Genomic DNA, 25808 nt, shown 5'->3' with positions numbered 1-25808 from the left:
CGGGCCGACGGAATGGGGCGGGGCGACGGAAGAGGGGCGGGACTCGTTCCCGGGAGCCGGACCTGGAGGCCCCGGCGGCGGTGGCGGTGGCAGTGGAGCTGGAGCGGTCGCCGCCCATCAGGCCGCCGCCTGTCGTCGATCCCCCGCGCGGCGCAGGGCTTCTCCCGGGGGCGCCGCGGGTTCGGAGGGTCGGCGGCGGAGCGCAGGTGAGGAAAGGCGGGAGGCCGGCCCGGGGCCCTTTGTGCGGTCTGAGCGGCCCCAGGGATGCGCGGGCTGTGAGCGGGCCTCCGTGTCCCTCACGCCGCATCCCAGTGCTCCAGGCCGGAGCAGACGCTTCGCTAGACCTCCGGTCCCCCGCGCTCCGCTCCGTGCCCTGCCCATTGCTGCATGGACATCCGCGCCCTGCTGGGCCCGGATGCTCCCGAGGGTGGGCCCTTCCCGAACGGCTCCTGTTGGTACTTGCATAGCTTCGCCCAGGCCGGCGTCCGGAGTGCCCGCTTTACCCCTCCCCTTCCTCCTCCTCCACCTCCTCCTCCTCCCGCGGCTTCTGCGCCGTGAGGCGTCGCCCTGGATCTGAGGCTTGGGCGGCAGGATCTTTGTGGGAATCCACAAGGCGATCCTACAGGGAATGACAAGGGATTGGCGAAAGATCCGTCCCATAGTCCGTGGGGATGATGGACAAGTGGAAGGGGATGCCATGCCTCAAAGAAACATGAGGTTGACAAGATATAGTGTATTAATTTTAAAACATTTGTGCTGGTTCTAAGACTAAATGATGAGTTAAACCAAAAATAGCTATTTTCACGAAATCGCCTGCATTCAACAGGCCCCTGCGGAATGCTAGTGGTAAGATTAAAGTCTTGAAGAGTGTATTGATGCATCGCTCCTTAAAGCTGAGTTTCGAGAAGGGCCTTTGGCTTCCAGAAGAAAAATGCTTTAGTGGGTAAAACTCTGGTTCCTCGTTTCTCAAACAGGTGGCTTGAGGCCTGGAGTTAGGGAGCATTGTGTTACCGACTATGTGAAGCCACAAAGTAAACAAATTTTACTGAAGGAAACCACAACGGAACAGCTTTTATGTAAAAACAAGCGTGACTGTATTATGGAGTGGAAGCCAAGAGTTGTGTCAAGTGTTTGATTGAAAAAAACACTTGGGACGTGGACAAAGAGAACAGATTAGTGGTTACCGGGGGAAAGGGGGCATGGGGACTGGGCACAAAGGGAGAAGTGGTGCCCCTATAATATAGATAGTAATGAACAACTGAAATTTCACAAGGTTGTAAACTGTCATAACCTCAATTAAAAAAAAAATTGGGAAACTTTCTTGAACTTTGTCCCTAGGAGACTCTGCACTCAAGCTGGGGGGCTTCTGTTCAGTATCTGCCCTCTAAGGGTACTTAAATGGAAAAGTTTCTGAGGCACAGGGGTCTAGCCTTGTTTCCTTATGAACCATAGCTAGAATGGGCCCCAAACTGTTTATGGTATTTTTTAGTCTGTAATATTGCTGTGGACTTGAAAATGTTTTCTGTGCTAAATAATACATCAAAACTAATATTTATTTGATACCCAACTTAACGTGGTGCCTGTTGTAGAAAAACCAAACTGAAAATTTAGCTCTTGACCCAAACTGGAAGTAATCAGAAAGAGGGGTTAAAATTTCTTTCATTCTGTTCTTAGCATTTAACCCTAAAAGTTCACATGAAAATCCAGATTTCTAGGTCTTTGAGAAAAATGGGAGGATCTGGCAGTCCCAGGCCCATCCCACTTGGCAGCCAGTTGGCTGAAGATGCATGCCTCCTGGATGGTATGCTGTCAGCGCTTGCCGCTGTTCCTCACCACTTTTTATTGCATCACACTTGACTTGATCCATCATGTCCATTACCAATCTGCATGATACAGTTATTTGAATTTGTGGCCCCAGGCTTTGCAGTATTGTTTTAAAACTGTCTTGCACTCTGTCATAGACGTAAGTCACCTTGACTTCATTTAAAAAGGAATAAGCTGCAAACTTGTTTGACCTCTTGGGATAAAAGATAGCATTTTCAGCTAACAAATGATCAAGAGACTTTGGAAAGATAGTCAGCTGTGTACCTTCAAGAAAAATGGAGGAGAGGCCGGCCTGGTGGTGCAGCGGTTAAGTTCCCACGTTCCACTTCTTGTTGGCCTGGGGTTCACCGGTTTGGATTCTAGGTGCAGACATGGCATTGCTTGGCATGCCATGCTGTGGTAGGTGTCCCACATATAACGTAGAGGAAGATGGACACGGATGTTGGCTCAGGGCCAGTCTTCCTCAGCAAAAAGAGGATTGACAGTAGTTAGCTCAGGGCTAATCTTCCTCAAAAAAAAAAAGAAAAGAAAAATGGAGGAATCTTTAGAAATAACATATTATTTGTGCTGTTAAAAGATACCATAAATGTTCTAATGAATGCGAAGCAGAAAGAAGTGCTATTACGTATTGTGTGTTATTATCATTTGCTGATTTTGCATTCAAAATTAAGAGAGAAGTGAGCAATGTATAGAATATCCACAACCAATTTCAAGTGGCAGCCATGCTTTTGATAATACTGTGATCTATTTCATTTCTTCCCCAAATTTCAATTTATGGAAGTTTAATACAACTTTAGCAGTATTAGATTCTTTGGAACGGTGTGCTTTAAGAGCGCTGGGTAGGTCAGGCCAACCCAAGGAAGAATTAACTATCTTTTATTTGTTAATCTGGATTTACAACACTTGATTATTCCAGAGTGGATTAACTGATGGCCAGGCTCTGACCTCGCTCACTGCCCCACTGCCTTCTAACCTACTGACAATGAAGCTAAGCTTTCAAGAGGGAAATGATGACAGTTGGGGGGAAACAAGTAACTAACTGTATGTCTGTGTGTTTCTCTAATTGCTTTTTTTTTCTTTAAAGATTGGTGCCTGAGCTAACATCTGTTGCCAATCTTCTTTTTTTTCCTTCTTCTCCCTAAAGCCCACCAGTGCATAGTTGTATATTCTAGTTGTAGGTCCCTCTGGTTGTGGCATGTGGGATGCCACCTCACCATGGCTTAGATGAGCGGTGCCATGTCTGCGCCCAGGATCCGAACCTGCAAAACCCTGGGCCACCGAAGCCGACCTCGGTACTTAACCACTCAGCCACAGGACTGGCCCTTCAAATTGCCTTCTAAAGACAAATATTTTAAAAGTAGGGTTAAATACCATTTAAACACTTACTTATTTAAATAACTTCCCAAATATATTTTATCTAGCCAATTTTTAATTTTCATTTTTTAACAGATTTTTGAGATTTCATGAATCACATATCATGAAATTCACTTTTTTGAAGTAGTTAATTCAGTGGGGTTTTTTGTTCTTGTTTTGTTTTAAAGATTTTACTTTTCCGTTTTCTCCCCAAAGCCCCCTGGTACCTAGTTGTGTATTTTTAGTTGTGTTTCCTTCTAGTTGTGGCATGAGGGACACCACCTCAGCGTGGCCTGATGAGCAGTGCCATGTCTGTGCCCAGGATTTGAACCGGGGAAACCCTGGGCCACCGAGGCGGAGTGCACCAACTTAACCACTTGGCCACGGGGCCTGCCCCTTCATTGGATTTTAGATATTCACAGAGTTGTGTAACCATCACCACTATCTAATTTCAGAACATTTTCATCACCCCCAGGAGAAACCCCTTACCACTTTGGAAAACAGCCTGGCAGCTTCTCTAAAGGTTAGAGAGTTAGCATATGGTCCGTCATTTTACATTCATTCCCACTTAGCAGTGTATGCTAGTTCTCGTTTCTCCAAATCCTCACCTACGCTTATTATTGTGATTTTGATTATAGCCATCCTAGTGAGTGTGAAGTGGTGTCTCATTGCAATTTTGGTTTGCATTTCCCTGATGACTAATGATATTCAGCATGTTTTTATGTATTTATTGTCCATTTGTAGATCTTCATCGAAGAAATGCCTATTCAGATCCTTTGTTTTTAAATTGGGTTATTCATCATTTTATTATTGCATTATGAGTTCTTTATTCTAGATACAAGTTCCTTATCATATGTATGGTTTGCATATATTTTCTTCCATTCCATGGGACGTCTTTTCACTTTCTTGGTGCTGTCCTTTGAAACACCAGTTTTAGATTTTGATCAAGTCCAGTTTATCTGTTTTTTCTTTTGTTACTTATGCCTTTGGTGTCTGTGTTTTGAGACCAACTCTCTGACACCAAGTCAGTGTCCTACCGTTCAGTTCAATTCTGGAGTTTGCATCAGATCCCCCAAGTTAAAGGGCAAGATCCCCAGCAAGACTGCCATTACTTCAGACACCAGCTGCAAGTAGGGTCCCCAGTCTCCCCACACTTCTGCCTGGCCAGCTACAAATTCAGGGCCTCCCACAACCCCCTCAGGGTCAATAATTCGCTGGAATGACTCATAACTCAGTAAAAGCACTATCCTTTATGATCACAGTTTTATTATAAAGGATACAACTCAAGAACAGCCAAATGGAAGACATACATAGGCCAAAGTCTAGAGGCAGGGGTGGGATTCAGTCTTTGGAATCCTGGCATGTCACCCTCCCAGCACATTAATTTGTTCACTAACTGGGAATCTCCGCTAAGTCCAGAGTTTGTATATAGAGTTTCATTACTGGGCATGATTGATTAAAATCATTGACTGCTTAGTTGAGCTTAATCTCAGGCCCTCCTCCCCTCTCAGGGAGATTGATCGGCCTGAGTTCCAACCCTCTCATCAAAGGATTGGTCTTTCTGGTGACCAGCCCCATCCTGAGGCTACCGGAGCTAGTTACCTCATTAACATAACAAAGACACTCCTGTCAATCAGGAAATTCTAAGGGTTTTTGAAGCTCTGCCAAGAACCAGGGACAAAGACCAAATATTCTTTATTATACGTCTGTGTCTTACCATCTAGCCACTTTAAAGTTAATTTGTATAGCAGCACTCAGTGCCAGGAGACCAGCTTGAAACATGCTGCCATTCTGTTTGTCGTATTTCACCTTAAAAACTTGACTGGTAAATATACACAAGCAAGTAGAGAGCTACTGTAGCTGTCAGTGATGTGATCTGTTCCACTGCTTTAGGTTGTACCCTGGAAAGTGTGGTCACAGAAGCGTAAGAAAAGCTGAGCAGTTTCTCCTGCAGAAATATTGAAAAGGTTTGTCCTCATGGTTGTCATTAATATAATGTGCAAAGGAAAAATTCCATTGCTACAACTATGGATAAATAACTGACTTCCTTTCTTATACTAGGGGTTACAGGGTCACGTTTAGGGATTTCTGTCTTAGGCATCCTCTATAGATGTAAAAGTTCATTTTGCTGCTTGCTCTACAAAAGATGCTTGAGTACCTAATATTAAACTTACAGAGAAATACTGTTCTCAGATGTCATTTTTGCTCAGTATTCATTACTTTCTCTTTATAACTTTTTCATGCTTTATTTTTTATTGTGTTTCCATCACCTACAGTTAATACATTTATTATTTTATTCTGATTACAGGATTTATCTCAAAGGCTTAAATTACATTTTTAATTGCACACATTGAGACTTATTTTCAAAATACATCTTACAGGAAAGAAAAACCAATCATGCATAGTTCTTAGACAAATGGTTCAGAAAATCAACTTCCTTGCTGCGTAGTTATCCTTAAGTGCGTCTTACTAATTGCTTAAAAGTGGTGTTCAGAGGAGGGATACACAAATAAGACCTGGTCCTTGCTCTGAAGGGAACTAATGATGGTAGCTGGATGTGCTCACAAAGAAGGATACAGGGAAAGAATTAGGAGGGGGAGGATGCTGCTGTTTGTGTTGGGACCTTTGAGTCTCACCAGGTGGGCCTTGTGCAGTAAAGCTGGTGTAGAGAAATCTGATAGTGAATGTCCTTGCAACAGTATGCATCTAACAAAGGTAACTAATAAGCAGGAATAGGCTGGTTGAAGTACCACCAGAGCATTTTTGTGAAAGCTCAAGGAGAGGCTAGCAATGTCAAATGCAATGTAAAGATCAAGATAATAGAAAATTTTCTACTAGAATTAGCAATTAAGGTATCAGTCTTTGAGAAGCGTGTTAACCTTCTCACAGTCTTTTGGATCGAAAGGCAGAGGTCAAAGCCCAGTTGAAGAGGGGGTGAGAACGAATAGGAGAAGCAGCCACATCCACCGTGCCAGGAGTTTCGGCCTATGCTGCACACAGTGACTGTGAATCAGTCCCTGATGACTAATGGAAATGATCGTGGCATCTCTGGCACCACGGGGTCTAGGCCTGCACCAACATAAGCCACTTTATACCAGAGCTTTGTTTGGAAGATTGATGCTGATGTTTCCAACACGATTCTAATCCCTGTCCCCTCAGTCAGGGTCACAGTGTGAGGCTGGGCATTCTCCCATGCGCTTTTCCCCACACCGGTATGTGTTCCCCTCTCTGAGACCCACTCTTTCCTTGCTCCCTTACCTACCACACTGCCTCACCTAGGGAACTCCCTCGGTTTCCTTGTGTCTCTCCCCGCTTAGTGAAGGAGGTTGCTCTGTGGGCCACTCGGAACATGGGTGCCCTCCCACTCATTCTGTCCCCTGCCTTCAGGAATCCTGTTTCTTCAGGCACGCCCTGCCCTTTCTCTCCTGTCCTCTGCTCTCCAAATTGAGTGTTTCAATGTCCTCTCATCTAAAAAGGTAGAAAGATTCATCCTCCAGCTCCCGCGCTCTCTCTTACCTTCTCTTTGTAACTTGCAGAGTAGTCTGCCTGGGAAGTCTCCTCTTGGCTGCCTGCCCTCCTCCTCTGCCTGTAATCAGGCTCTTTCTTACAGCACTCTGCTGCCGTTGAGTTTCCCCTTCATGCCTGTTTGCTCAATCAGTGCTCATTTTCCAGCCTTATTTTACTTGCTGTCTGAGCATTTGACATCACCAGCCATTCACTCCTTGAAGTTCTGTCTCCCGTGGTCCATACCACTCCTCCCTAGTTTCCTGTAAGTCTGTGTGCCCCTCCTTCTCTTTCTCCTCTTAACAGGCCCCTTTCTCCCTAGCTCTTACCTGTTGATATTCACCAGCTTGTCATCCTTAGCCTGCCCCACAATAGATAAACACGTCCAAGCTTGTATCATCTTCAAAATGAAATTTCTTGTACCTTGTGTTGCCCTTTAAGCTACTACCTTACCTGTCAACATTTCTTGAAACTGTGCCAGTATATTTAGACAGTTCCTTTTCTAAAATCTGAAGACACAGAGCAAGATTTCAGAAGCCCCTTTCTGGAATGGCTTCCCCCAAGCTTTATATACCGGTCTTTCGGTTTGCCTTCTCTGCACAGTCTTGCCAGATTATGAGACAGCAGTATTTCATCCTCCTCTGCTCACCCAGTGCTTTTCTGTGAGAACGCTTAATTACTGTTTGCTTTGTGTTGTGTATATATTTCTCCCTCACCAAATAGAAAGTGATTTCCCTGAGGGCGGGGAAAAATTTTTTTTTGATCTTTTTAGTGGAACAGAAACCTCCGTCTTATCTTACACATAGTATATGGTAAACACTGTTTGAGGTGTCTTATTGGTTGTACTCTTGTTTTGTTGGCCATGGGGAGAAGCCCAGTGCACTATAAGGTGTAGGCAGGAAGCTTGTGGCACCGGGGTTAACAGCTATACTGTAGTAAGAGAAGCGGTGGACTGATGAGGTGGTGGACGGTTGCTCCATTAGGAGGATAGAAAGGGGTATTGTTTCTGTCCCTTTCTAGGAGAGACGCTATCCCTAGTTCTATCTAGACAGCTAGTTCTAGTAGCTTTGAAGAGTGGAAGGAGGAAAGTGTGGGTAGTTACAGATGACATAAACTATAAGTGAGCACAGTTAATAGGATGTTAATCAGTTAGGATGCTCTCAACTACATGTAACAGAAAACTTATAAATGACTTAAACAATAAGGGTACATTTGTGATATATTAGGAAATTTGTAAATAAGGCAGTTCCAGGTAGCTTGATGATATCAAGGATCCAGCTTCCTTCTATTTTTTTTTCTGTTCTGCCGTCTTTATAAATTAACGTGTCTTCTTAAACTGGCCTCCTCATGGCTCAGGATAGCTGCCACCACTCCAGACATCACTTGTAAATGTCTCAAGGCAGAAAGGGGAACATTCATTTTAAGAGCCCAAGGCCTTTTTAAGAGTGAAGAAAACAGAAGTATTTCCAGCAGACTTATCATCACACTGGCCAGAATTGTGATACATGCCCAGTGTCTATACCAGTCATGTGGCAAGAGGAGTGAAAGCATCACCTGGGAACTTGTGATAAGTGCAGATGCTTAGGCCCCACCCCACACATACTGAACTAAGAAAGAAACTTGGGGAGTGAATGGGACCCACCATTCTGTGTTTTAACTAACGCTTCAAGTAATTTTGATGCACACAGTTTGAGAACAATGGCTTAGAGTAATCATGATTCATCCCTTGGGACTGGAGGATGTCCTGGCCTCCCTTAAAGGACGTAACGCCAGGAAGAGGATAAGAGAGAAGGGAGAGGGGAGGAATGGACTTTAGATGGGCCGGCCGCATGGCGTAGTGGTTAAGTTCACGTGCTGTGCTTCAGCAGCCTGGGGTTCGCAAGTTCGGATCCCGGGCATGGACCTAGCACTGCATGTCAAGCCATGCTGTGGCAGCAGCCCACATAAAATAGAGGAGGATTGGCACAGATGTTAGCTCAGTGACAATCTTACTCAAGCAAAAAGAGGAAGATTGGCAACAAATGTTAGTTCAGAGCCAATCTTCCTCACAAAAAAAAGAATGGATGTTGGATGCACAACCCAAAAATGTCTACACAGATACTCAGGGAGTAAAGGGAATAAGATCTTTCTAAGTGTTGCTTTCCTCCCTCCCCCTTTTATTTTCCTCTGTCTGGGCCTCCACACCCCATGTTCAGCTGCCTGCTTAGTCTTTGAACCAACAAACTATAACTCAAAACTCTGCCCTTTTTTTTTTTCTGAGGAGGATTCACCCAGAGCTAATATCTGTGCGAGTCTTCCTCTGCTTTCTATGTGGGTCGCAGCTGCTCTGGCTGCCAACGAGCGGTATCTCTCCGGGCCCGGGAACCAAACCTGGGCCACGGAAGCAGAGGCCTCTGAACTTAACCACTAGGCCATGGGGCTGGCCCAAAAAACCGTGCCTTCTTATTTGTTGCTTCTCATTATCATACCACCACTTAGTGAGCTTAAAACATATTTTAAATTAAAAGATTTTATGGCAGATTTTAATAAGCATAGATTAATAAATATTTTCCTTTTTCCAATTTGACTATTTCCGTCTAGCTGCAATAACATTTTGCTTTTTGATAGGTTTCCTAAAAGACAGAAAAATGGAGGAATCAGTACACCAAAAGCAACCGTTGAATGAGAAGCAGATAGCCAATTCTGAAGATGGATACGTATGGCAAGTCACCGATCTGAATCGACTCCACCGGTTCTTATGTTTTGGTTCTGAAGGTGGGACTTACTATATCAAAGAAGAGAAGCTGGGCCTGGAAAACGCCGAGGCTTTAATTAGACTGATTGAAGATGGCAGAGGCTGTGAAGTGATACAGGAGATAAAGGCGTTCAGTCAAGAAGGCAGAACCGCCAAGCAAGAGCCTGTGCTCTTTGCGCTTGCCATTTGCTCCCAGTGTTCTGACATGAGCACGAAACAAGCAGCATTTAAAGCTGTCTCTGAAGTTTGTCGCATTCCTACACATCTCTTTACTTTCATCCAGTTTAAGAAAGATCTGAAGGCAAGCATGAAATGTGGCATGTGGGGTCGTGCCCTCCGGAAGGCTATAGCAGACTGGTACAACGAAAAAGGGGGCATGGCCCTCGCCCTGGCCGTTACGAAATATAAACAAAGAAATGGCTGGTCTCACAAAGACCTATTAAGGTTGTCGCATCTTAAGCCTTCCAGTGAAGGTAAGGATAAGATCTTTGTCGGGACAGGGGCTGGAGGAGCGGGGTGCGCAGATACCCGATAAATAGCAGATTTTCATTTGACATAAGACAGTTATGTGATATTTTCTAGAAATATTCTTTCATTCTCGGAACACACTGATGGGCTAATTCAAATATGTTGAATGCCAACCTGGAATTAAACATCTACCACAGGCAATCCAGAAATTAATAGTGAAGAATCAAATGACAGATCTACAGGTTAATATCCTAAATCTTAAAATGTCACCCTGCTAGCTAGAGTGCTCACCCAGATGATTCTGGACTGTGAAAGCAGCATGGACGTGACTAAAGGTGTAGTAAGCAGGACAGCTCCTGCCAGTCGATGGCGGATAGCCAGGCTGCACTCTAGCCCCTTACCGTTTGTCTCCCTCCCTGTCTCCCTAGGACATACGTTCCATGGAACCCAAAGGCTGCCTGAAATAGTGCTGAACTTAACAATTCAGGACGTTTCTTGTCTCCACGCAGTCAGCCAGGGCACCTGGTAACGTGGGGCAGTTTTTCTGTGTCTATGGGAAGAGACTTCTGAGAAGTTAGTTGGATCTACAATAATCGCTTGGTCCTTTTCAGAAGGGAAGTAAGAAAAACTTTTGGTCAGGAATCATTTAAATTGGGGACTTGTGGAGGCCGGCCCTGTGGTGCAGTGGTTAAGTGCACAAGTTCTGCTTCAGCAGCCCGGGGTTCACTGGTTCAGACCCTGGGTGCGGACATGGCACCGCTTGGCAAGCCATGCAGTGGCAGGTGTCCCACGTATAAAGTAGAGGAAGATGGGCACCGATGTTAGCTCAGGGCCCGTCTTCCTCAGCAAAAAGAGGAGGATTGGCAGCAGATGTTAGAGGTAATCTTCCTTAAAAAAAAAAAAAAAACTTATCACCTACTATGGATGGGCACTGTTCTTAAACATGGGACACACAGTATAGGAATTAATTATTTTATATACATTGTGTGCATTTTTCCCCACTTTTTCTTCGTCTTTGAATTTTTTTGATGGGGGGATTGTTTCTGGCACACCGAAGTTTGGAATTTTAATGAAATCAAATCTCTCCATGTCTTTCTTCATAGGTTTTTGTTTTGTATTTGGTTTAGAAAGGCCTTTTCCAACCTAAAGACATAAAAAGACTTACCTGTGCTTTTTCCCTAACATAGTCATGGTTTAATTTTTTTACTTTTAAATCTTTGGTCCAGTAAGAGAAGAAGAGAGGGGTCCAGCTTTCTCTATTGAGACACTACGTGGCGGTGTGGACCTTGTGCTAGTTCTAATCAGAAAAATTAGTTTCTGAATTTGTACAAACAGCTATTATGAGTTTTTAATTCTTGGTTTGTCAAATGAGGAATTAATAAATATTCCCTAAGCTTACTCCCACATTTAATTCTAAATTTTTGAGGGCAGAATTCATCCTTGAAGCCTTGTAATAATAGCAATATGTTTAGGCATAAAAGATCCCCAGGCTTCTCAGAGTGAAAAGAATTTGGAAACAAACTAAGCTACTGATAAGTAATATTTTAATACCTTAACTGAAAAGTGTATTTAAAACAGATAAAACAAGTCAAAATGTGATTCAAGTAATCAGGTATTTATTGTGTACATACTGTGTGGCCAGCACAATTCTAGAACTTTGGTAGGAGAAAAATAATAAGAAGATTTTTTCCTTCAAGGAAATTTTATTTTAACTGGAAGGACAAAATAGAAGACATGCTCACATGAAACATTTAATCATGTAAGACAATGTAAGATTTTGTACTAAAGTCTGGAAGATAGCAAGTCACAACGCTTTAGAAGTTCCTGCATATTAGTATTAACTTTTTTTTCTTTTTAAAGATGGGCACCTGAGCCAATCTTTTTTTTTTCCTTTTTCTCCCCAAAGCCCCCCATTACATAGTGTGTATTCTAGTTGTGAGTGCCTCTGGTTGTGCTGTGTGGGATGCCGCCTCAGCATGGCCTAATGAGCAGTGCCATGTCCACGCCCAGGATCCAAACTGGTGAAACCCTGGGCTGTTGAAGCAGAGCGCTTGGACTTAACCACTCGGCCACGGGGCCGGCCCCTAGTATTAACTTTTGATCAAATTATCTACATTAGAGTTCAGAAATAGCACATAGCCTCAGTCTGCCTTAGAGATGTATTGGCCTGCACGATATTTTAGAAAAAAATGAATTCTTTGCCAACATCGCATAAAAAAACAATTATAAGACATCATATAAAAATCCATATTCTGGCTTCTTTTGAAAATACATTTTTTTGGCAACACTAAGCCAATACTTCACTAAAACGTTTGTCAGGGCACACTGTCTTTAGTTCACTGCAGTCCCACACTCTCTGTTGTATCATGTGGCCTGTTGCATTTACTTCTTTTACCCACCTTTCCCCCATAGACCTTTGAAAGTGATAACTCAGTTCCCCCTCTCACTCCCTGATTTACAAAAGTGGAAGCTAGGGCCTGGAGCGGTCACACAGCCATTTATTGGCAGAGTGTGGGCTATAGCCCAAACTTCCTCAACCCTAATCCAAAGGTCTTTCACCTGTTAAAAGAAATTGTAGAAGAAATGCACTCATTGTGTTTCTTCTTTTAAATTAGGCCTGTAATACTTTCTCAGTTATTAAAAAAAATTACAAATTACCTACCTACCCGTCCGCTTGCACTTATCTCTGCTATTCATAACCGCGTATTGAGCAGCTGAAAGGGACAAGTGAACGTGAGATGAACCGAGATAGTCTGCACTTCTGTGAATTGTTCTGAGACTGTGGACCTGATTTAGGCACTGTCTACAGTTTCTAATGCTAGTGTCTCAAAAACGAAGAAGCTCTGTACAAAAATGACTTAGGATATAGGAGTTTTTTCTCCAAAGTCTCATATTGAAACAGTTGTGATGGAATAAGCAAAATTAGTTGACTCCATTCCCTTAAATATGTTATAGCAGTGAAAGCAGCATTGCGGTTCAAAGAAATGAACTCCTGTGTATCTAGTTAGGCCTATCACATAATGTCAACGTGTTCTATCTTTTACCTAGTAATCCCACATGCCTTTTCCATTCTTTATTTTGTTAAAGGACTTGCTATTGTGACCAAATATATTACAAAGGGCTGGAAAGAGGTCCATGAATTGTATAAAGAAAAAGCACTTTCTGTGGAGACTGAAAAGTTATTAAAGTATCTGGAGGCTGTGGAGAGAGTGAAGCACACAAAAGATGAACTGGAAGTCATCCATCTAATAGAAGAGCATAGATTAGTTAGGGAACATCTTCTGACAAATCACTTAAAGTCTAAAGAGGTAAGTAAATTATAATATGTTACAGCATGTGTTGAAACGAGTAATTTATGTGTTCAAAGGATAACTATATATTTGGATAACTATATATTCATTAATACTTTGTAAGAAAAATTAAAATATATCTTGAAATTAATGTTTATTTAGAACACCACCTAACACTGTGCCCAGATGTAGTTGTCATTCAATAAGTGTTAGTTCCACACCACAGAATATGCTGGTTAATTTGACTTGCTAATTAAAAATAAATAAGTAAAATTCTTTTGTGAAATTCCTTCATAAAATATATTTCACTTTCTTACTCTGAAAAAGAGCAAGTTAGTTTAGTTGATAAGCCTTTGACCAGTTCACACAAATTTTCGTTTACAGAGTGCTGTGAACCCCAAAAGAAAGCCTTAGAGAACACATCATTAATATTATTATTGATGTAGCTATGTTGTACTGATTCATTTCCTCTTAATTCCTTATGTGTCTACCTACGTTTTTGCAATAGATCTGGAAAGCTTTGTTACAAGAAATGCCTCTCACTGCATTACTCAGAAACCTAGGAAAGATGACTGCCAACTCAGTGCTTGAACCAGGAAATTCAGAAGTATCTTTAGTATGTGAAAAACTGTGTAACGAAAAACTGTTAAAAAAGGTAAGCATTACCTTCGTTAGTTACTACTATTGGAAGAAGTTGGCGCCTAAATTTTAGAAGTACAGGCAGCACATTTTTTAGGTATTCTGAGACTTTTATCATACCAAATTGCATTTTGACTCTGAAATCTAAGATTAATATACCCTTGTTTTTTTCTTTATTAATATTTATTAGCTATAATAACAAAAATCTGACACGTAATTACAATTTTTCGTTTCAATTTTGCATTTCCTTTCTGTCTTTATCTTGTTTCTAGGCTCGTATACATCCATTTCATGTTCTGATTGCGTTAGAAACTTATAAAACAGGTCACGGGCTCAGAGGAAAACTGAAGTGGCGCCCTGATGAAGACATTCTGAAAGCTTTGGATGTCGCTTTTTACAAAACCTTTAAGGTAATGGTTTGACTTTTGTTTTAAAACAAATGACCCAATTAGGGTTTAATATCTTTTGTAAAAACGTATTTTAAAGATAATATTAATAGTTTACCCATTTTTGATTAAATATTCATTTGTTTTTCCTTAATTCATGTGAAGGTGGGTATATACTTAACATTATAAGTTTATGAGTAAAGTATTTCTTTCTACCTGTGGGCAACAACCAATTATCCTTAGATCATTTTGACAAGTTTTTTTATTTATTTATTTATTTTTATTATTCCTTTTTCTTCCCAAAGCCCCCCGGGTACATAGTTGTGTCTTTTTAGCTGTGGGTCCTTCTAGTTGTGGCATGTGGGACGCCGCCTCCACATGGCTTGATGAGCAGTGCCCTGCCCACGCCCAGGATTCGAACTAGCGAAACCCTGGGCCACCAAAGCAGAGGGCGCAAACTTAACCACTCGGCCACGGGGGCCGCCCTGTGCAATAGATTCTTAAATATGACACCAAAAGCGCAGGCAACAAAAGAAAAAGTAGGTAAATTGGACTTTATCAAAATTTAAATCTGTGCATCAAAGGACACTCAAGAAAGTGAAAAGATAACCTAAAGAATAGGAGAAAATATTTGCAGATGATATATTTGATAGGAGTTTAATGTTTAGAACATATGTATTAACAACTTCTACAATTCAACGGTAAAAATACAAACAACCCAATTCAAAAATGGGCAAAGTACTTGAATCGACATTTCTCCAAAGAAGATATACAAATGGCCAAAAGCCCATGAAAAGATGCTCAACATATTAGTCATCAGGGAAATGCAAATCAAAGCCACAGTGAGACAACACTTCACACATAGTTGGATGGCTCTTATCAAAAAGCAGAAATAACAAGTGTTGGGAAGGATCTTGAGAAATTGATACTCTAGTGTATTGCCAGTAGGAATGTAAAATGGTGCAGTCCCTGTGGAAGATAGTTCGGTTGTTCCTCAAAAAGTTGAACATAGGATTACCATACCATCTAGCAATTCCGCCACCTGTGTATATACGCAAAAGAGTTGAAAACAGGGACTCAAACAGATCCTTGTACATGAATGGTTGTAGGATCATTAGTCACCTTAGCCAAAGGTAGAAACCACCAAGTGTTCATCAGCAGATGATGGATAAACAAATTATGGTATATACATACAATGGAGTATTCAGCCTTACGAAGGAAAGGCATTTGAAATAGGCTACAACATGGACGAACCTTGAAAACATTATGCCAAGTGAAATAAGCCACAAAAGGACAAGTATTATATAATTCCACTTATATGAAGTATCCAGGATAGGCAAATTCACAGAGACAGAAAATCAAATAGAAGTTGCCAGAGGCTAGAGAGAGGTGGGAATGAGAAGTTATTATTAATGGGCGCAGAGTTTGTATTGAGGATGATGAAAAAATTCTGGAAATAGATAGTGGTGGTTATATAACATTGTGAGTGTACTTAATGCCACAGAATCGTACACTTAAAAATTATTAAAAAGTAAATTTTATGTTATTTGTATTTTAATGCCACAAAAATAGTTTGTGGCTAGAAATTCCCTGTTTACTTCATGAGGAAAGATTTAAAAAGCAGGGAGATGGTAACCTCCTCACATAAAATTAGCAACTAAGCTATTTTACTTTGTTTTACCTCTAGTGAAAGCTAAGCATTTTTAAATACTTCAATTAATTGGTAAATCAAAAATCAGGCTTTTGGGGCCGGCTCCGTGGCCGAGTGGTTAAGTTTGCGCGCTCTGCTGCGGCGGCCCAGGGTTCAGATCCTAGGCGTGGACATGGCACTGCTCGTCAGGCCATATTGAGGCGGCGTCCCCACATCCCAGAACTAGAAGGATGTGCAACTAAAATATACAACTATGTACTGGGGGGGTTTGGGAAATAAAGCAGAAAAAAAAAGAAAAGAAAAAGAAAAAAGATTGGCAACAGTTCTTAGCCCAGGTGCCAATCTTAAAAAAAAAAAAAATCAGGCTTTTTATCTTAGAGTCTTTCAAGTGAAAGATAAGTAAATATGATTTGTTAGAAGTTTAATCTACTTAGAATTTCTCTGATTGCTTTTAATGATTGTTTTATTTTGTCTTCTCTCTAGACAGTTGAGCCCACTGGAAAGCGTTTCTTGCTGGCTATTGATGTCAGTGCTTCTATGAACCAAAGAGTTTTGGGCAGTATACTCAACGCCAGCACGGTGGCTGCAGCCATGTGCATGGTGAGGACACCTCAGACAATTGAGAATGTTTGCCACCCCACAGAATGTTTACTGTGGGGCAAAATTATCAAGTTAGATATCATCAAGAGTTATATTTTCACTTGTTTTTGTCATTTCAGTTTATTTAGCACATTTTCATTTCGTTTAAATGTCATTTTCGTATCTAAAGATAATTAAAAATAAACCAAGTTTAAAGTATATTGTATATATACTAAAGTATATTATATAATTGTATATACTTGGGTCTGTTCAGTATTATAGGTATATTGAAAAAGCATGTCTAAAGAAGAATCAGAATAGAAATTTTAATTTTACAACAAAAGATTAAGTATTCCTAGTATTTTGAGGAAGTAGATAATGCTTAGAGAAATTATTAATGAATATAGAAGTTAAAAGCTCAGAAACTAATAACAATAGTCAGGGACCTTTGGTTCTGGCCGCTGTCACTGAATAGCAAGAAATGAATCTTAGGCGAGCTGCTTCATTCCTCTTCTGTGGCTTTATTCCTTATTTAATAAGATGAGAAGAATATGTACTCTATTTGCTTCAAAGGATTGTTGTGGAAACCAGTGTCTTTGTAAGTTTGTGAAAGCACTTTTAAAGCTATACTCCTGTTACTGTGTAGTTCCAAAACACAATAAGTTTAGAATTAAAATAAGCATCATAGAGTGTTTCTTTCAAGATGAAGTTTTATGAACTTGAGGATATTGTATTTATTTTCCCACAATCTGCTGAAAATTACTACCGTTGAATTTTTCAGGTTGTCACACGAACAGAAAAAGATTTTTATGTAGTTGCTTTTTCCGATGAAATGGTACCATGTCCATTGACTGCAGATATGACCTTGCAACAGGTTCTAATGGTTATGAATCAGGTATGAAATTGTTTTATTAAGTTTACTTAACATGTATAATAATTTTATGTCAGTGTCATGCTGGATATTAATACACTTGTGAGAACAAATTGTTTCATCTCAATTTTCTCATGAGCACAAAATCAAAAAAATATGTATGAGCTTTGGGAAGGCCTATATATTGGCTCTAAACAAATGACAATGTAAAAAGTAGTATTTTTAAGTTTTTGATTATTTCAGACATCTCAGTATGGAAAGTAGAGCACTTCTTTTATTCGTATTCATGTTTCTGATTTAGATCCCAGCAGGTGGAACCGATTGCTCACTTCCAATGATCTGGGCTCAAAAGACAAATACAGCTGCTGATGTCTTCATTGTCTTCACGGATAATGAGACCTTTGCTGGAGGTGTCCATCCTACTGTTGCTCTGAGGGAGTATCGAAAGGTAAAACAAATTCTAATATTCTTTCTCCCCCGAAATAAGACTCGATTCTCAAACATTCACTATGTTTTCCCGAAAAACTGCTCCTGAAGGTAGTTCTGTACCTTTGCGTAGGAATACAGCTCCAGTTCTGGACTCAGCAGTAGTGGAAAGAAGAAAGTATTGCCTACACATAGATAATTTATTTCAACCAGTTCCAATGCTATGCATTACTAAGACTACCCTTTGCAAACAGTATTTTTGGTAATAATCAAAATGTTTATTTTACCTTAACTGTAAATTTTTTAATGATTCACTGTGCTCCTTGAAAAATTAAAGTATCATTTGTGAGTTCTGTTAAAGGACTACATAAAATTAAAGCAGAGCTGTATAATCTGTGTCTTAAGTTTTATGGATGTTTCTGTGTTCTAATCAGTGCTCTCCACTTGAGCTTTCTGAAATGATGGAAACGTTCTAAATCCACATCATCGAATATGGTAGCCGTTAGTCACGTGGGGCTGTTGAGCACTTGAATTGTGGCTAGTGTGACTAGGAGTAGAAATAGAACTTGACCCCCGGGAGACCTGCTGAATCAGAAACTCTGGGGGTGGGACTGTGTTTTAACCAACGCCTCTGGGGATGCTGAGGTATGCTTAAGTTTGAGAACAAGTGAGAATAGAATTTGGAGTCAAGACCGCCTGGGCTCTGGGTTCTGAGCTCTGAGTCTTTCTCTTTTAGCAACTGTGGACCTGAACAAATTATGTAACTGATAGATGTCATGGTAGTTAATAGTACTGTGAACCTTTTAGGGTTGTTAGAACAATTGCATTGGATTAATTACTTGAAGAGCTCATTATGGCGTCCGACATAGTGCACACTGAGTGAGTGGTGGTTTTTCTCAAGAACTCGATTATTTTAATCTTAAATCATAGCTGTACAGAACAAGTTCCTGCATGTGACATGTGTCTGTTACACATAGCAGAGTCACAGACCAAAAATTAATAATCCCAGGGAACTATTTTGTTATATTTATATATACCCACACACACTGTCCCAGTGTTTGGTATGTTGGTAAAAATGTCTGATGCCCCTGAATATCCTGACAACTTTCATGAGTACAGAGTCCCTAGGCTGCTCAGGAATGTATTCTGCGGCCCATAGAACAAGTAAGAATATAGAACCAGAGAAGCAGGAATTTCAGGCAGGTTCTTTATGCAATTTTATTTTCTATTCTCAGATCATATAGTCTGGCCCTTGAAAGATTGACAAATTTTATGGGCAGGGAAAAAAATTGACTTTGTAATGAAAACTTGTGATAGAATTGAGTGTTTTAATTTTGGAGGTTATTTGCTTTTGCTTCCATATAATTTTTTTAATATGTATTTTGATCTTTTCCTACAGAAAATGGATATTCCAGCTAAGCTGATCGTTTGTGGAATGACATCAAACGGTTTTACCATTGCAGACCCGGATGACAGGGGCATGTTGGATATGTGTGGCTTTGATACTGGAGCTCTGGATGTTATTCGAAATTTCACATTAGATGTGATTTAACCGTAAGCACCAGCAGGATCTCAGAGCTCCGTTGCCATCAGGGAATCTCACTAAAAATACGAAGGTCTTCCCAGGCAAGCATAATCGAATGCAGGGTGATAACAGGGCGGTGAAGTATGTGCATAATGGAAAACTTACCTTACCAAAAACAAAGGGGAGGAAACAGAAGGCGGCCCAAAGTATTTTCTGTCTACTAAACCCGCTCTTGGGAAATACTTCAGAATACACTGGAGCTGCCTCTCTCTGATGGAGAACTTCTTGTTGCTGGGCACTGTAAATAGTCACAGTTGTTCTTTGCATAATAACCACATTTGTACTTTAAAGAAGTGAGAGCCAAAAGTGTAAGTAGTTTCATATCATGTCACTTGTTTGAGAATTGCTTCAAGTTTTCTTAAATGTTTTCATTGGGAAAGGACAGCTTTGATAATGTCCATATACTCTGAAATGCACTGGACCATTTAACTGTGATGGAACACGAAACTCATCTGTAAACTTTTATACCGAGGAGGTTTAAAAAAAAAAAAAAAAGATATTTGATTAAATTTTGAATGAGTTTTACAAATTCCATTGTTTTATAAGATCACATTAATAGCAGCTTTTTAATTCAGTGAAAAAGATATTTTGTTTCCGATGTCTTGTTTACACTTGATTGTTACCATTAACCAGAAGCCCCATGGAAACCCCTGAGAAAACACTCTAAAGTTTGTGTCAGCCGAGGACGTCTATTTGGTTTGCTTTTTGTTTGTTTTGGTGTATTTTATTGCTGTGAGTGAGGGGCGTGACTTGACAGTTTCCTCTGAATTATAACAGCATAGCCACAGGTACTCACACTTTCCTTTTTTCATACTATTAAAACAATGTAAAATATTTCAAGCATTTAACTCCCCCACTCATAATCTGAAAGTATGACAATTAAAATCTCAACTATAACCAGATAAGCTTTTTCCTTACTTTAAAATAAATATTGTTCTAATTACTTTTAGCTATTTTTTTTAGCCAATTGTAAATGGGTTTTAGATATTTTCTAAGTGTAAATGTGTCAGTCGCCTCCTAGGGCTTTGTCCATTATTCATTTGTGGCAAAACATTCTTTTTTGATAGTGTAAAAAAATCAAGCTAGGTCTTTCAAGTTTGAAAGGCAATTTTTAAGTAGCATATTTTCCACTAACCAGTCTGTAAGAAATTTTTTCTATTTTATTTGTGTATATTAAACTTCTTTTCATTACACTAAAGTGCATTATTTTCTTAAGCACATACCTCTTCTTTATGGGGAGGTTTAACTGTTGAAATGCCACTATCTTTGCTCATAATTATATCATGTTTGTCTAAGATAGCTTATACATAAAACTCAAATTTTTATGTATTCTTTAAATATTAATTAAGACTTTACTGGGTCTTTATAAAGCCCTTTTCACTGTATGAAAAGTCAAACTAGTAAATGTAAATTATAGCCATTTACATGCTCGAGCAGGTTAGAGGTTTTATGTTTTTGGGGCAAGGGGGACTTTTAGTGGTGTTCAAATTTGTGTGGATATTTTCTTCTGTTTCATCGGAAATTTGGGCTCTAGGAGTGACAAGAAAATGTTCCTCTCAGAGTTGTTTGACATATTTATGCTGGCTCTGATATGTAGCCATTCCTTCAAGGCAACTGGTAGCAATTGATAAATGTTGTGATTTCCCTGAGAATGTTTTGGTCAGCAAAGCTAATAGCACCCCCCGCCTCCCCCCAAAAAAATACATTTCTTCTCATGTCATTCTGTTTTTAACCCTCTTTGTCAAGCGTGGGATTTAACGTATTAGCTACTTTTGATACATTAAAATATTGTGTTCAGATTGAATTTCAAGTTTAAAGAACCTAATAGAATTATGTAATAGTTTTTGAATTCTTTAAGTACACCCAAGATCTTCTTAAATTAAAAATTATAACATGATCTAACTTTTTATTCCTAAGAGAAATGTTTAATGGCATATAGTAGAAAAGTTTATTTCCTTCAGTTATGTACTACTTCTATAGTGCTTTTAGACGTGTTCACAAGCTAATCTGAAATCCATCAGACAAGTCAGATTAGATGTGACCTTTTTGAAGTATTTAGGTAAGTCTAATTAAATAGATTAGGATATGATTTCAGAAAGAAGAAAAAGAATACTAAAAGCCACCCCAGCAGGTAACTATTTTCAAATCATGGAATTTTAGAGCTGGGAGAAACAGAAATTTAAAAGGTAATTTTTTAATTTCAGGATCCGAGGTCCAAGAGAGTGTGGCTTTGGAACACTAGATCTGGAAATCTGGGTCTCTTCATTCCCATTCCAGTATTCGTTTCCCCGCAAAATGGAAAATATTGACTCCCAAGAGTAGGGGATAAAATAGAGTTATTAAAGACTTTTGTCTTTCTAGGTATTAGGAAATAATGTATATACATGATTGCTTTAGGAGTAGAATATGGAGAAATTGTGACCATGGATACTTTTGCAGTTCATAGTAATCCTCAAGCACAATTAATGTGTTAAGAACCTGTGTTGCTATGTAACATAATCCTATAGAAAAAATAAAAAACTTGACCTCATTAAGAATAAAATGTACTCAAGTGATAACGAAGTTTTATTTTCTGAATTACTTTTAGGATTACTGCTATGTTAATATTTAGGGAAATGTTTTAAAAACAATCCTAAGAAAAATAAACTTTATTTCCTAGAAAATATGTACATATTTTCAGGATATAGCTGTAATCAGTAAAACAAAAACTAATCTTATGATCCTACTCTTCCTTGTTAGTTGAAATTTCTTGGAAATTCCGCTTATTAACACTGTTATATATTATTTAGTTTGGTAGCTTTTAGGGAAACCTTAGCGAGGGAGATGCTACGAAATGGCATTTAGTGTTAGCCCTCTGGAATCTCTTTTGCTTTATCTAATTTACTGTGTCACTGTAGACAGCCCATTTAACCTATGGGGTTCAAGTTTGCTGTCTTTAAAAAGTAACATCTGATGATTGGATCATAGAAGAATCCATGAATTAATATTTGTATAAAAGTTTAAATTGGGAATAGGGCTTGCAATACAAATTAGAACTTTTTACAAATTAAAAACAATAGGCTATGTATTTTGAAAGAGAAAATGTCTTAGCAAAATAGCTCAATAGGCTCAATAATTTTTTAAAACATTCCTGTTCTGAGTGGAAATATGGAAGAAGAATTTTCACAGCAAAGCTGAGTGTTGACTAAGCAGTCATTGATCTCTGATCAAGAGGAGGAAAGAGTAGGTTCCAAGTCTAAAGTCCCCTTGGATAGACCTAGAAAAGCAAGCTCATCCTCTAAATGAAGAGATGCTGTTAACAAACATTTGCTTAATCTTTTAAAGTAACTGGTCAATCTACAAATGATTGAATGTCATTTGGGCAGGCTGTTTTTCTCATTTTCTGAGGTTTTGCTAAACCAATATAAAATCCTTTTGGAAATTTAGGGCAGGTTTCCTCAATAAATTTGAGAATCTGACAGTTTATGTAAGAGACACCTTTAAAAGCACAATAAAACTACATGTCAACAATAATCAAAGGGAATTCATTGTGATCACTTAGTGGATTGATTTTAATTTGACCTAAAGATGATATACCCACAAGTACAAATTTCTTGTTAAGTGATGCCCTTAGAGTAAGTAATCAAAAATGAAAAATTCTAGTCTTGTATACCACGGGTGCCACGGGTTTGGGGTGATTTAACAGACATAGCTCCTCCAGAGAAATGTCATAGAGCCTCAATGTAAACGTCCAAGGAAGCAGTAGAAAAATGATAAATTGAGCTCTGAAATTAGTTGTATTTACTGTATAGATTTTAGTTAGTACTTCCCTCTTATCTGCCTCCCAGTGTCTCCTATGTTGAAAGATTACTTTTATAGCTCTATTTTTAATTTCCACTTCCTTTCTTTTGACATTCTAACCTTCTGTTTCTTGTTCTAGTCTTGCTCGACCTGGGTAGTAGAAGGAATGACAAGGAAGTCACCCATATTTAGGGTTGGGATGAATCTTTTGCAGATTACCTTTTGTTCCATATAGATTTAAGATCATATTTTTTTCAAATTAATAATGGGCGGGTCTCTTGGAACAATAATTGGATTGATATATTCTCTCCCCAGATTGTTATATTGTACACCTTTTGTATTAGATGTTTGCAGAAATTTTGTGGCCTTTGAGTAAGATCAATTATTCAGACTTTGTTTGCAATTATAGATGTACCTAGCCCTTAGAAAAAGCACTTAGAAAAAGAATTAACTGAATACTCTTTCAGAATATAGCGTGTCTCAATGCTTCTATTTCCATAACTGTAAAGACCGCGCCGTCAGAATCTTTAGTCTTCTGAACACTTCCATTAGCTTATATATTCGTGGCTTGTAGCATAACAGGTCTTGTAAATAATTTGTATTGACATTCAACTTTTTTTTTGATTGGTGGATTTTTTATTTGCTTTTGAAAAATTATTAGGAAGTTAATTTAAAAATTAATTCTGTGGTAATATTTTTCATGCAGAAAACTAATGTAGTTAAGCATACTGTTTGAATACAATTACAATTAATGACAAGTTTTTCCTAAACCCTGAAAATACTAAATTATATTGGGAATTACTAGAAAGAGACATAAACTAGAGTTATGTTGCAAAATTCTATTACTGAAATTAAAGTGATACTTTTCCATGAGAATGAATTTTGTAAATACAATGAAAATACACAAAAGCTGTTTCTGAGCCTAAAGAGATTTTGCCATTTGCTTCTATTTAATTTAGCAGCACCAGGATTAATATTAATTTTATGAACACAAGTGGTAATATTTAATTTTAAAATATATTTAAATTTCTGTACTTTTAGAAGTTGTCAGAATTTGTGCTTGAACAAAAGAAATAGTAAGTTAGCTACATTTCTGCTGGTTTCACTTAATGAACACTTGGATTCTTAACGGTAGCGAATGAGGTTAAAGCCTTGCTATTTTATGTAGCGTCACCACATATAACTGACAGAGTGTTATATCAATACAAACATTGTATTGAAACTTCTCTGCAAATTACTTGTTAGGCTTTATGTGTAATTAAACTGTTTAGAATCCATACACAGCCAAATTAAATTTAAAATAGTACACAATTAATAGTAATCAAGAAAAAATGTTTTCCTTGCACTATTATTCTGAATATGGACTACAGATGATTTGGTGTGGTGTGACAAGACATAACTTTTGTAATGCTTTTGAGTTATATTTTCTTCCTTTTATTGCCAGCTTCTGATAATGAAGAAATTCTTCAAAGGGATGACAGAAATGAACTCATTTTTTAAAAAAAAATTGGTTAAGGGAGAATTGTTATAGTCTAGTTCTAAACTGTCCATTTGCTTTATATAAAGGGTTTGATTTCCATAATTGACCACTTGATGAGTATTTAAATTACACAAAATAATGCCTGCTTAGAATAAAATTTAAGTATGCAAGAGCCTTAAAGTGAAAAAAATGAACCTCTGACTGCCTTAAAATATGACTAGCTCTCCAACCAGGCATTCTAGTTACTTTCCACTGGGTCTGTCCACTAAGTAAGGCCTTACTTAATAGCATTAGTGCTTCTGAAGTCCAGGGCTGGGGAAGTCTTTGAGAGCTTTCACTTTTACATCATGAATGGAGATTTAACTCTTGAGTTTTAAAACCTGATTGCACATTAGTAGTTTGAGCACCCATTAACAGGATAATCTGGGTACGCTGGTGTGTGACACATACATGTCTGTTAACATCAGTAATATTTTGTGGTAGTTAAGGTTTTTTATTGTTTTGTAGAACAAATTATCCAAGCAGCTGGATCTTATGTCACCTGATCTCCAAGGACCAAGTTGCATATTTAAACACTATGAATGAAAAATACAGTTGTACAGTTCCAAAAATGATTAATTTTTTAAGGGAATTTTTCAAGACAAAAGGCAAATATTTTGTTCAAGCCTACAAGCAAATTCATTGAAAGAAGTAAATATAGTTGTAAAACACTGTGACTGTTGTAATAAAAAGTATCCAGGCCAGTGATTCGTTGAATTATATTCACATTTTTACAATCACTTTGCCTTTTAAAGCAGGGATATTTTATAAAACTGAAAGAAAACTAAATTGTCAAGCTGGTGCTGAAAACTCTATAAAGTTTGATTCATAACAAGTTTCATTTCAAAGGAAAGGACCCTGGAAGGAGGCGGGGGTTTCCTGGGTCTGTTGATAAACTCACTGAGGCTTCGTCGAGTCTTCCAAGCTTGCACTGTAAATAATATACCTAACAAAGTAATTTTGCTGTCTTCTGATAGAAAATGAATGAAACACTAATGTATTAAACTTCTTTGATGATAAAGCAGTTTTCACCAAATCCGAGAAATGTTGACCTTCTCTCCTTTCTAGCCTTGCAAAATACCGTAGTGAATATAAACCGTTTGAGACATGGAGTGCAGGTGGGCACTGTGTGAACTGGTTCTGGTCAGTTGTATTATTGTAGAAAACGATAGATGTACCAAATAAACTCTATGCACATC

The 25808-nt window shown here is 38.9% G+C and overlaps 1 protein-coding gene across 2 annotated transcripts; it reads left to right on the top strand.

Annotated features, from left to right (window-relative positions):
- Positions 1-11: 11 nt before the first annotated feature.
- Positions 12-25808, top strand: RO60 (Ro60, Y RNA binding protein). Of its 2 annotated transcripts, XM_044762624.2 has the most exons (10): positions 15-206; positions 5071-5144; positions 9289-9888; positions 12971-13191; positions 13682-13828; positions 14085-14222; positions 16333-16449; positions 17210-17323; positions 17601-17747; positions 19125-25807. In XM_044762624.2, the coding sequence occupies exons 3-10, from the start codon at positions 9309-9311 to the stop codon at positions 19275-19277; spliced, it is 1617 nt and encodes a 538-aa protein (XP_044618559.1). In that variant the 5' UTR covers positions 15-206; positions 5071-5144; positions 9289-9308; the 3' UTR covers positions 19278-25807. The 2 variants fall into 2 exon arrangements, with proteins under 2 accessions (XP_014705384.2, XP_044618559.1); XM_014849898.3 differs by lacking the exon at positions 5071-5144 and having other exon boundaries at positions 12-206; positions 19125-25808.

Source organism: Equus asinus, chromosome 30, assembly GCF_041296235.1.
Source record: "Equus asinus isolate D_3611 breed Donkey chromosome 30, EquAss-T2T_v2, whole genome shotgun sequence".
In the NCBI taxonomy this organism is placed as follows: Eukaryota; Metazoa; Chordata; class Mammalia; order Perissodactyla; family Equidae; genus Equus; species Equus asinus.
Note: the sequence above shows the minus strand (reverse complement) of the source record. Positions and strands in the feature narration are given on the sequence as shown.